The 12,778-nt window shown below is 36.3% G+C and overlaps 1 protein-coding gene across 3 annotated transcripts in view; it reads left to right on the forward strand.

Annotated features, from left to right (window-relative positions):
* Positions 1-12,778, forward strand: part of Olfm3 (olfactomedin 3) — a 224,210-nt gene that overhangs the window by 192,805 nt on the left and 18,627 nt on the right. For all 3 annotated transcript variants that reach the window (XM_036190647.1, XM_036190646.1, XM_036190648.1), the window contains exon 4: positions 1,093-1,312. In XM_036190647.1, the coding sequence (XP_036046540.1) occupies positions 1,093-1,312 (220 nt within the window). The remainder of the gene's footprint in view (positions 1-1,092; positions 1,313-12,778) is intronic.

Here is a 12,778-nt window from a genome sequence, read left to right on the forward strand (position 1 = left end):
CAGCTGCAATATATTTAGAGTTGAGTCAAGCTCCTGCAATACTTTTGTTGTCCACAGCTACCATGCTAAAGGGGAAGAAGTACGGGTGGTAAATGCAGAAGTTGCAGGTAAATGTGCAGTTGTGGCCCAATCCTGTGATGACTAGGAATGGAGGACACTGACTGACAACATACACTGCTTGATCTTTTGACAAAAATTAGTGTTGAAGTGTTGAACAGCTATGTGTAGCTAGCCCAACTATTAAATATTATCTGTGTACCTTCTTCCCTTAAGGAGTTAATTCACTACATGGGTGGGTAAGCAATTCTGCCTTCTGTAATGACACCTAAACTATTTATGCTATAAGAAAAATGGAGACAGAAGGTTGCTAATAATTCAAAATGGAAACAGCATTATGTATTTCCTCAACCTTTGGGAAGTTTAGTATGATTTATCATGTTGTTGAACTTACCGTCTGATGAAGTTGTCCTAAGATGGATATTCTAAAGGGTAAGGAACACCTGAGTACAAATAAAGACAAAGAAGTATGTGGCCATAGCTAGAAACAGTCTTAAATTCAAGGAAAAGGCTGATCTGGAATCGAATTTTTTTGTTATGCAGTTCTATGGCGTGGATATTCAATGGTTGGATAATTCATTTTCACTAGCTTCTCAGAGGATGTGTGATCTCTTTCCATTACCACCATTCAATATATCATTGGAAAAAGGGATGATGTCTCTGTTTCCAAACTAGATGATGTATTACTCACTTCATAAAAACTAGCATAAAGTAAGATAATACAAAAGGCCATAATTGCTATGATAGGAAAGTTTTTCTAATTATGATAAGAATCAATTTATTTTATACTGAAGCATGTATCTTCTTAAAGAGAGGTCACTGTGTTAATAAGCTGAGATAGGCAAATTTATTACTAACAACCATGTGGCCACTTGCATTATCAAAGCCTACCTAACATCAACCAAAAAAAGAAAAAAAATCAATGAAAAACTCTGAATCTGTTTCAATGAGCTCCTTTACATGTCATATGCAATGAACATAGATGCTTTTTTCTGTTTTAAATGACTCTTGGAAACATTCTACTGCCTTTCACAGGAACTGAAAGAGAAAATGGATGAGCTACTGCCCCTGATCCCAGTGTTGGAGCAGTACAAAACAGATGCAAAGCTCATCACACAGTTCAAGGAGGAGATTCGGAACCTGTCCTCAGTCCTCACTGGGATTCAGGAGGAAATCGGTGCCTATGACTATGAAGAGCTGCACCAACGGGTTCTCAGTTTAGAAACCAGGCTGCGTGACTGCATGAAAAAACTAAGTGAGTAGAGATCATTCAGTTGTTAAAGTCATGAGATGCAGTTTCCTTGAAGACTGAGTCCTCACATTGAAAGAATTCAGAGTGAAGGACTTAGTAATACTGAGTCAGGCCAGAGTTACTGGACCAAGTGTCCCTTAGTCAATTAAGCACGGCTGAGAACTCTTGTTTAAGGTTCTGCAATGTCAAGGCTCTGTGACTTCAGATAGTAGTCTGGTGCATATAAGCAGCTGTGTTAGCTACAGTACTGGATAGAAGGTTCCTTTTTCTAAATCTGAGATGGCCACATTTGCTTGACTGGTAGGAGGAAAAGCTTTCTTCCATTTTTTTGTTGTTCTGTTTTGTATTTCTGGGTTTGGGGTGGGTGTTTGTATGTTTGTTTGTTTGTTTTAGTTGTTGACAGTAAATGAAATGATCAGGATGTAAATTCAAGGACAAGTGTTCTCAAAACTACAAAATAAAAATCTATTCTGGAATAGTCAAAAGGCAAGAGGGGTAGCATGCTTTAAATAGATTATTTGTAACAAAGCACTCTTCACTGCATCCATGTAAATGTTTAAATAATATCTGAATTGTTACAAAAACCATTTTGGACACCATTTAAAATATAATTCAAATGATTTAAAAACGAACAAAAATGCAAAATGTTCCATTATGTGAAAGTTACCACAATCACCAAAATGAAACAATTAAATGAGGAATTCCCACATCAGAGGCCCCACTATACTCATACCAATTTCCAAAGAAAATCACACAAGATTAATTCATAAGAAATAAACTGAATCCAAAGGCTACACAAAAATGCACAGAAGTCTTTATCTCTTCTTTTAGTTGAAAATTATGTTTGCTAAATATTGTGCACACACTTTTCTTGTCTCTCAACTCCTCCCAGATCCTCTAACCCTCCCTGCTCATCCAACCATATGCCATTTCTTTCTCTCTCTCTTTGTTTGTTTGTTTGTTTTTGTTTTTTCAAGACAGGGTTTCTCTGTGTAGTTTTGTGCCTTTCCTGGAACTCATTGGGTAGCCCAGGCTGGCCTCGAACTCAAAGAGATCCTCCTGGCTCTGCCTCCAGAGTGCTGGGATTAAAGGTATGCACCATCACTGCCCGGCTAAAGATTGATTGATTGATTGATTTTTTTATTATGTATACAGTGTTCTGTTTGTATGTATGTCTGCACACCCGAAGAGGGCACCAGATCTCACCATAGAGAGTTGTGAACCACCATATGGTTGCTGGGAATTGAAATCTGGACCTCTGGAAAAGCAGTCAGTGCTCTTAACCTCTGAGCCATCTCTCCAGCCCCTCTTTCTCTCTCTTTAAAAAACAAATAAAACACAAAGATCCAAGAAACACACACAAACCCACAAAATTAGAAACCAAAATATATAAGCAAAAGACCAATAAGACAAGAAAATAAAAATGCCCAAATAATGCTATGTGTTATAAAACGTCTGTAAAAAATATCACTGGGTTGGTTTTGTGTTCATCATCTACTCCTGGGCATGGAATCTATCCAAAGTGTGGTTTATATACCCAGTAAGAATTACACTGGAGAAGATCTTTTTTTCTTTTGCAAGTAGATAACAAATTCAGACAGCTTCTTGGTTAGGAGTGAGAGCCCGTGTCCACTTCCCCCTCTCAGTGCTGGGACCCCATTTGGCGTGAATCCATGCATATTCTGTGCACACTGCCACAGTGTCTATGAAGTTATACGAGTATCAGTCCTGTTGTGCCTTGAACACACTGTTTCCTTGCTGTCATCCACTAACTCTGGTTCTTACGATCTTTCTGCCTCCTCTTCCACACAGCTCCTTGAGCCCTTAAGGGAAGGTTTTGATGCAGATACCAGTTAGGACTGAGAAATCCAGTCTCTCTCACTCTGCATATTGTCCAGTTGTGGGTCCCTGTGATAGTTTCCATCTAATGCAAGAGGAAGCTTCTCTGATGATGGCTGAGCAAGGCACTGATCTACTGGTATAGCAAAATGCTAGTAGGAGTCATTTTATTGCTTCAATCCTTTAACACTTGATTCCTATGTAATTAACTCCTATTCTTTGCTATCTGTAACCATCAACAATCAACTATGTAAACTTCTTGACTCACATTCCTAGCCATCTTGTCCACATAATTGGAAAGGGGGCTTTCTGGTATACATCTGAATTATTTTGTTCTACTAAAACTTTCTTAGACATCCTTGCATCTTAGCATCTAGTCCACAGCTCATGATCCCTTCCAGTGCAACCCTCCTTACCTCTCTAGTTCTAGATTCCAGTTTCATCCATTCCCCCAAGACAGTCTGAGTGACACATTGAATTAACAAAGCTTTGCATCTTACAGTATGTCAATTATGGTTTTGAGCAATAAACACAGAAATCATGATTCACTCAATTTTAGGAATTAGTTCACTGTGCACTCTCTGATATTACTGAAATAGGTAGGCAGATAAAAATAGCCTACTACAACTGAGTAATTCTGTATTCTATTTTTAAAAACCAATCTATATATAGCTCACTACACTCGTATTCTTCCAATACTGGCAATTTTACTTAAGTGAAATAATGTTAATCTATGTGGTCAAAGTTCCCCCTTTTTGCATTATTTTTGAAATGTGTACAGTATTTCCATGGCATCCTTACACATAAAGACTTGATATGATATATATTAATTATAACTGATGTATATATACATATGATTACATATATAATCATATATCATATATATGTTATTTACTATCATGAATCATTTATTCATTTCCTTCATAGACTATAAGGTCTGAAAGAATGCAACAAATAAGTTTCACTAACTAATGTTTCTTTTCTTTTATATGTGTTCATTTATTTAGTTTTCAGTCCTGGGGCTCCAACCCAGAACAATTTATATATTGAATTTAACTACTCTGATACATGTACTCTAACAGTCAATAGATTAAAAGTATCAAACAATAACATCTGTACTCATTTCTCTTAATAAGATATTTGCTCATTGCTTTAACTGAGATGTAACTATAAAACATTGCAAACTCAGTAGTGCCTTAGTAGCTGTGAGGAACTTGTTCAGAGCCTCACAAATACCCAAATTTACGTTGTTAAATTCCTTTGTATAAAGCACTATGGTACTTAACAATACCTATGAATGTCATCTCATATGTTTTATGTAATTCCTAGATTCCTTATAAAACCCAATCCAGTCCAAATGTAGTATAAATATGGTTTAGGTAAAAATGACAAGAAAATTAGTCTGTATATGCTTACTACAGATGAAATAGTTTTCCAAATACTTTTTATTCCTGGTTGGTTGAACTTGAAAATAGGACACCCATGAAAATAAAGAGTAGGCTGTAGTTGTACTATTTCATGAACTCTTTTCAATTGTCAGGAATCATTGTCTCCTAGTCACTTAGCATAGTGACCAGTGGGTTTTGTCTCAAAAAAAAAATGTGATTTTTGTCTTTCCTACTATTTAGATCAATTAGCCACTTAGTGGGCATTGCTGCACAGAGAAGAAGTTTTAAATAGAGAATCGAAAGTGTAGATGGGAAGGTGAATATACATGACAGATGATAGATGACAGATGGATAGATAGATGATAGTTAGACAATAGATAGATAGATAGATAGATAGATAGATAGATAGATAGATAGAGACACGGAGATAGAGAAATAGAGATATAGATAAATGGTAGACTCATATGTGGGTAGATAATAGATGGATAAAAATGGATATCATGTTTGTGTGTGTGTGTGTGTGTGTGTGTGTGTGTGTGTGTGTGTGTGTGTACAGAGAAACAGAAACTAAAGCATGAAATTTCATGTTGTCACTAGGCTAGGGTCTGATTAAAATATATTTGACTTAGTATCTACATTTCTTGGTTACTGGTACAAGTTGGATGAATTCATCCCTGAGAATCCTTTTCAACTCCATAATCATTGTTATCTTCCAAGCACCAGAATATCAAAGCATCAGACCATAGAATCTTGGGAGGGAGGAAAGACAGTCATTAATTAACAACAGGACCATTATCACAAAGAATAGAGGAGAACATATCATGGGGTCAACATTTTAAAGATTCTAAAATCAACTTGCTACAATGCTCAGAAACACACACACACACACACACACACACACACACACACAGAGAGAGAGAGAGAGAGAGAGAGAGAGAGAGAGAGAGAGAGAGAGAGAGACCCAGAGAGAGACACTCAGAGAGAGACAGACAGAGAGAGGAGGATTACAATCTAGTATAATGAGTAAGAAGGCTCATTCATGATTAGCATCTTAACTCTTAACAGAAGCCTCTCAGCACACAGCTGATTAGGAGAGGGTAGAAATGAACTGGGAAGTAAAATTGCAACATTGTGAGTGCATTTCCCTCAGTTTTCTTCTCCAGTGGAATTAGTTTTAAGTAAAATGTCAGAGGGCACCGCACATAAATCTGAAGATTGAAAATTAAACCAGCTTCCCTGCCTTCGAGGACCATCCCGAACAGTAAACAAGGCCCCCAGGGAATCACAAGTCCTGCAGGCTACAAAGGCCATATTCTGTTTATTTCAATGGAAAAAATTAAAGTTTTGCAGTGAGTAGAAACCAGACAAAACTCCCACAGCAATGCACCCTCGTGGCCTGAGTGAAGTACAATGATGCTTTTTCAAAAGTATTTCACTTTCTCCTCTGAGAGACTGAATAGAATAAAGTCCCCTGCGCTTAATTAAATCGTATCAGATTTCACGACATGCAGAATATAATTATATGCTTGTGAAAACTTGCCTGAGAAAGCGTGGTTAAAACTCTTACACCCGCCCTGAGATCACCAACAGATATTTGATGGCGATTATAACCAGGCTTGCCCCCCATGCCTGCCCTACCCCACCCTATTCCCTCCTGCTGCTTCTATTTTTAGGGCAATGAATTGGTGCCCTCTAGTGAAACAGGGGATGCATCTTTTTACTAAATCAGCCATTTGAGGTCAAGGTGATGAGACCCATCTTACTATATGTTATGGGTAATGTGTTTCTTACAATGGAAACCAAATTTTCTATGTGCCTGAAGATATGTTTGTATACTCAACAAATATTTTTGACACTATGATATGTGCTGGCACTTTGTTGGGTATTTGAAGAGCCAAGAAGTGTAAAAGACCATCTCCCTGAGGTAAACAAGCTCATCTTTCAGCAAGAATAGCAAACATATAAATAGGTAATTGCCACAAGATTGGGTGCCTACTGCTTGAAAGGCAGTATGCCAACTGTTTTACATATTTGTTTTAATCCCTCAAAGAACTCTGTGCTACACACTAGCATTGGTGACATAAGGAAAGTAAAAAAATAAAAAATCAATAAACTTTCATAGATTATAAAGGTGATAATAACTTTAAGCCTAAGTCCTTCTTAACTTAAAATCAGATTTCTTTTCCACATATGGTATCTTCTTTTGCCCTAAAACAACTTTACTCTTTATTTTTAACATAATTAACAGGAGAAAGAACATCACATTCAAGGAAACAATGGCATTTTCCACATATCACGTAATGAAACAGTCATTGAAAGGATAAGTTTGTAAACTGTGTATATTCATTTAAATATATGCCCAAGGCAGGTACTTATTTATATTTACTCCTTTTGTAAAACTACTTTTCACATTAGAGAAATTGTTTAGGTAGCTCAGGAAATATAATTTAATGATTGTCGCTACCATGCATCCATCCTGTTTTTGTGGCCCAGAAGGAAGTGTGAGAGACAGTCATTTCTTCATTAGCCCGTGAAGCATGTCTCCCACACAGTCACCACATCTTCTTATTCCTCCTTTACAAGTTTCTCAAAACTGCTACTCTCTGCATCCTCATTTCACTACCCAATCTAGAACATCATTCACCATGTTTCAGTTGGAATCGGCAATGTGTACCCACCCTCACTCCTTACCCCTTGGATTAACTGAAGACAGACATTCTCCATTGCTCTCTGTATTTATTCTAATCTTTTCCAAGCACAAATTGGGGCATGTTACAGCTCTATTTGAGGCATTTACCTTGAAAACAGAATCCAAACACTTCTGCATGTTGTATGTTAGTGACATGGATACTACATGATTATCCTCCTCTTCTAAGACCTCAGCATGCACCCTTCTTCTGTCCCAAGCTTTGGCCATTCTCGTATTTCATTTCCCCTCTTTTGTCTATTTTAACCCTCCCAGGCATTGAATGTCTTTATTTTCCCCTGTCTTCCTACTTAACTGCTGAAACCCTAACATACTTAATTGTACACACAAGACACCAGATCTTTTGAGCAGCCTTACTTGATTGCACTTGCAAGAGTGTGCATTCCCATGGAATGGTTCCCTCAACCCTTTCTTCACTCTCCCAGGACAATAAGCTTATCCACACATTCAAAGAAGAAAATTTATTGATTTGTGGTGTATGTGTGTGTGTGTGTGTGTGTGTGTGTGTGATGTATGTGTCTTTCCCAAGCCAGAAAGCTTTTGAGGAGAGGCCAATATAAAAGCATAGCATTGGTTCTCACCTGTTTTTGTACTGTATTGTTATTGACTTCTGTTCTTTCCACAACAACAAGTTCAGTGTATCATTGGAAAATATGTAATAGTATAGGTCTATAGGCACCAAAAATCTCATAGACTATAGATTTAAAGAAAAGTTAAACTGTGGCTCCCTGGTGTGGAAAATTGAGACTTTAATCAGAAATCTGTGGACTATTGTTGAGAATATGTCTGTAGATTAAATTGAAATAATCCCTAGTAAGTCATTTGAAGTCATTTGCTAGACTATGCCACACACATACCTAAAGTTTTAAGGTATATCATAAAATGGTACAGTCTCCTCACTCCATACATTAGAGTCTATTTCTTCTAGAATAGAACTTTTGGACTGAAATTACTTTAGCCATGTTTTTTTTTTTTTTGTAATCAATCAACTTTATTATAAATTGATTATCATTAATTTTCAATATGTTTATATGCTCTTAAAATATAACTATATCTAAATCTTGCCAGGCAGTGTTGGCGCATGCCTTAAATCCCAGCACTTGGGAGGCAGAGCCAGGTGGATCTCTGTGAGTTCGAGGCCAGCCTGGGCTACAGAGTGAGTTCCAGGAAAGGTGCAAAGCTACACAGAGAAACCCTGTCTCAAAAAAAAAAAAAAAAAAAAAAACAAAAAAAAAAAACCCACTATATCTAAACCTCTTAAGGACACAACTATATTCCCAGAAGTAAGCACAAATTTCTAAATTATCAGGGATTTCATTATAGTATTGTCCATTTAATTTTAAGTTTAAATAGCTTTCTCCTTTAAGATCTAGTCCTAATTCAAGTTTATATTAGAAAACGTAAATGGAAGAGTTGAGGTAATTTCTTATATAACTAAGAAAGTAAAATTGTTTCCTGAGAAAATATGAGTTTTTAGACAAACATGTAATTGCTGTTATACCCACCAAAAGCTCAGAGTTGATATCCCAAACCTGTCCCCTAACAGCATAATTGACAAGACTAGACATAAAGATAAAATTTAAATAATATAAATAGACTTTACAGGGCTCCCAAAGTATGGTAGAGATAAATTTTTATAAGAGTTTTAATAGACTGTAAAATCAAATCATACATATTCCTTATTACAGGAGTTCTCCATTCGCCTTAAGAAGAAAGTCATAATTTTCTGTCTGTAGATACATTCCGTGCCCTATCTAAATTATATGAATGGATATGGCCTAAGGATCCAAAGCTAGAAGCTCTTAGACTAAGCTGTAGTAAAGCACATTCATATGCTAAAGAAATAAGAAAAGAGAACAGATGTGTGTTACGCATCAATGATCCAAACAACTTCTTCATGCTGCATCCTAAATGGTACCATTTCTACAACTAATGATTATTAATGATGGGTGGTAACTGACAATCAAGTGGGAATGCATAAAAGTCATCAGAGAAATAAAACGGCCACTTTCCTCAATAACGTATTCAGTATATTTTCTGGACATGTAGAATGTTATTAATGCTGATATTCTCATGGCCCTCGCTGAAGACAGAGGAGAGTAGCAAGGAAAATCAGTGAGACAAGACTTCACCCCTCTTTTGTTGCCTTTGTGGGAACACTTGTCTCACTGGCATTTGGGGAAGTTATCTTTCCTGACTAGCTTCCTTTTTTCTCTGGAAAGTGAGAGCAAAATAAGAAAAATGGTGATTCATTTGAATAAGAGCAAGTATGTGGAAGTCATGAAACAAAACATGAGTGTTATTGTTTGTTTAGTTTTTCATTGTTTCTGTTCCTTTATAATGTGAAGCTGCCTATGTTTTCTTAAAACTGAAGCCCACAAAACTGTAATTGGGAAAGCAGCCAGTTTCATAAACACGTGCTGATTAAATTCTACTGATTTCATTTGACAAGATAAATTTTCACTTAGGAAATCAATGACCAGTTTACATGAAATTTCTCCTGGAAAGAAATCAACACAAAGAGATTTGCATTGCTGTTAGCTTCCTGGGGATATCTGTCTGTTGCTAACAGCATGATGAGGACTATCACATGGCCACAGTGGTGACTGACTTACTTATTTTCTATTTGTTGGATGGATCATGACCACAGATACCATGTTCTCCTCATCAATATATAAAAGCTTCTTAATCCTCAATAAATTCACTGCCCTCTTGACCCCTAAAATAACGAACTGTCAAACATTAGAACTTCAGTTTTATAAATGAAGACAGTTCATTCTAGAAATTAAGTGCATTATCTGCCATTATACAATGATTTAAGCATGTGACCTGTATGAAAGACCAGACTTGATACTGTCTGCCTTGGTGTCCTTGGTACATAGGGAGAGGCTTTATATCTTTATTTGGTTTTAATTAATGCACATATACATTAAAGGTAAGTGAAGACATGATTACTCATAGATACTAAGTAAATTCGGTTATTATCTACTTGTGGACTTCATTTATTTCATTATAATCTTTTAGAACATCCGTTACTTCCTGTCTGCCACGTGGCCCCTAGGTATACATTTGACTTTACTAAATGACAGTAGAAACATAATTCTTGTGATTTCAGGTTTCCCTGCCACTCCGTTCCTCCCTTTTTTTCCTAAAAAGGAACATCTATTGGTGCCATTTGGTTTATAGTGTTTTTTAAAGTAACTCCCATCCAAATTCTGATACATCACTTTCTACATACGTTTTACAATTATTTGTGATTTTTTTCCACTAATTACTATTGATATTTCTTCAAAAGTGCCAAAAGCCATCAGGATGGTATTCTCCACAGGATAGTACCAATATTCTGAAGAACTTTTTGCTTGGTCTAGTGGTGCCTTGTTAAAGAAAAAGATTCATCCTCTTGGGATAATTTAGACCAACAGTGAACCCATTTGAATTCTTCTCCTCTTTCCATTGGTCTTCCATCTGTCCCTAACAAGGGGGCTTTGTCCTATTCTAAATGAACAGCATAGAAAGTACAGTATAGGAATGAGATGAGAAATTTCTTGTTTTAATTATTTTTAGCAAGATTTATAGGGAAAATCTTTACTTTACTGACCAAAAAAAAGCACTCAAAACTACAAATAGGTGTTACCAAACCATATCCACATGCATTTTAAGCATTTATAGTTGGTATTTCTTTTCTAGGTTGCTTTCAACTTCATGACTGCTTTCAGCAAATGAATGGCACAACACACACACACACACACACACACACACACACACACACACACACACACACACAATTCTGGATTCTGGACCGGGGCATGGAGGAGTACATAATATAAGACTTCTGCTATACGTTTAGCTTAGCTTGAAAATGATGAATGGAAAGTCCAAGACATACTAAAGTTATTTACATGAATTTATTAAAGACAATTTAAACAGGCTGAATATACACTAGGAAAACATATTGGCTACATAGTTTTAAAAGTCCCAAGGCATATTATTAACTTAGTTGCAAGATTGGGCCAAAGTTCAGTTTCTGAAGGCAAGAAGTTTGTAAGAAAAAGCTACTCCCATAACTGGGAGTTCGTAACACTATACATTCTTTCAATCTTATTGACAGGCTCTTCCAGAACTCCTCTATTGGGCACCCTAGATGCTTACTTGTAGAGTTCTATTGAGCATGCTTTTCGTTGTGTGTGTCCCTCATGAAGCTAATACATCCTCGGACATTGACTATTATCACCATACTCACAAATGTCAAAATTATTTCTTACAGTGGCATCTGCTTCCTTCATGTATATATTTTCTCCACAGATACTATGTCAAATCATGCACAGCTTAAAATTACCTTCACTAGAATCCTGATTTTTTCCTCTTCTTCCTCTCCCCCTGTCACTTTATCTGAATAGATGGTACTCAAGTCTGCTCAACTGAGCAAGTCGCATATTTTCATCTTTCACTAAATCATTCTTAATTTATTTTGGTTTTTCATCTTCACATCTAAATTAAAGTTTGTTCCTATCAACTCTACCCTTAAAATTAGACATCCAAATAAAGCCAGTTTCCTTTGTCTCAATCATTGCTTTATATTCCTCACTAAAACAACGTGGTAAGTCCTAGGGAATATTTCTCCCTACTCTTCACACTCTGTGCAATTTATTATCCATAAAGTAGACAGAGCTTTCTTTTAAATTGTAGTTCACAGCTATTTTGATTTTCTAATGTTCTCTTTTAAACTTCTGTGAGTCTAGATCATATCAAAACAAATAAAACAAAATGTTCACATTGGTTTTACAACTTTAATGATATGGACTCTTCTTCTACCAGTATTAGATCTGTAGCAGGGACACATACAATGGTTAGTACATCTAAAGTATCTATCTGTGTACTGAGTAGCATTCTAAATACCTAGCATGTGTTTCTTATTTACTCTTTTCAACTGCATTGTGAAAGATATTTGATTACTACTGTTACCCACAGGACAATAAGATGTTACGAAACTACTCAGGGTCCTAAAAGAGTAAGGATACAACCCAGATCCAAATCCTGATGGTATCCTTAACCTATAGCCCCTTACACACCATTTTAAAATACTACCTTTCCCCAGCTGGCCTTCTACACGTTTAAACCACTTAATGGTTTAATATGCTAATTAAACTAAAACCTTAAAGTAAATTTCCCTTCAATTCATGATCCAGTAGGTTACTTCTTATCAATTACATCTCATATTTTAAGCTAGAATTCTCCCCTACCTATCTAGGTGGAGTCTAAATTTTTTAATGCATGCACTTATTTAAGATTAACAGACTTAAAGACACATGAACATTCAGCTATACTTTACTTCAAGTGTACCTCATAGATTAATACTAAGAAACTAGGTTACTCAAGAAACATATCTCCAGATGAAAAATTCTGATGGATTGAGGTCAAGAAAGGGAAGACAGTGTCAAACATCGCACATTGTGCATCACTAGAAAGATAGAGAAAAGTGAGTAGATGCTGAACTTGCAGGTCAACAATGGAGAAACAATAACCCAGAGAGGAACC

This window comes from Onychomys torridus, chromosome 6, assembly GCF_903995425.1.
Source record: "Onychomys torridus chromosome 6, mOncTor1.1, whole genome shotgun sequence".
In the NCBI taxonomy this organism is placed as follows: Eukaryota; Metazoa; Chordata; class Mammalia; order Rodentia; family Cricetidae; genus Onychomys; species Onychomys torridus.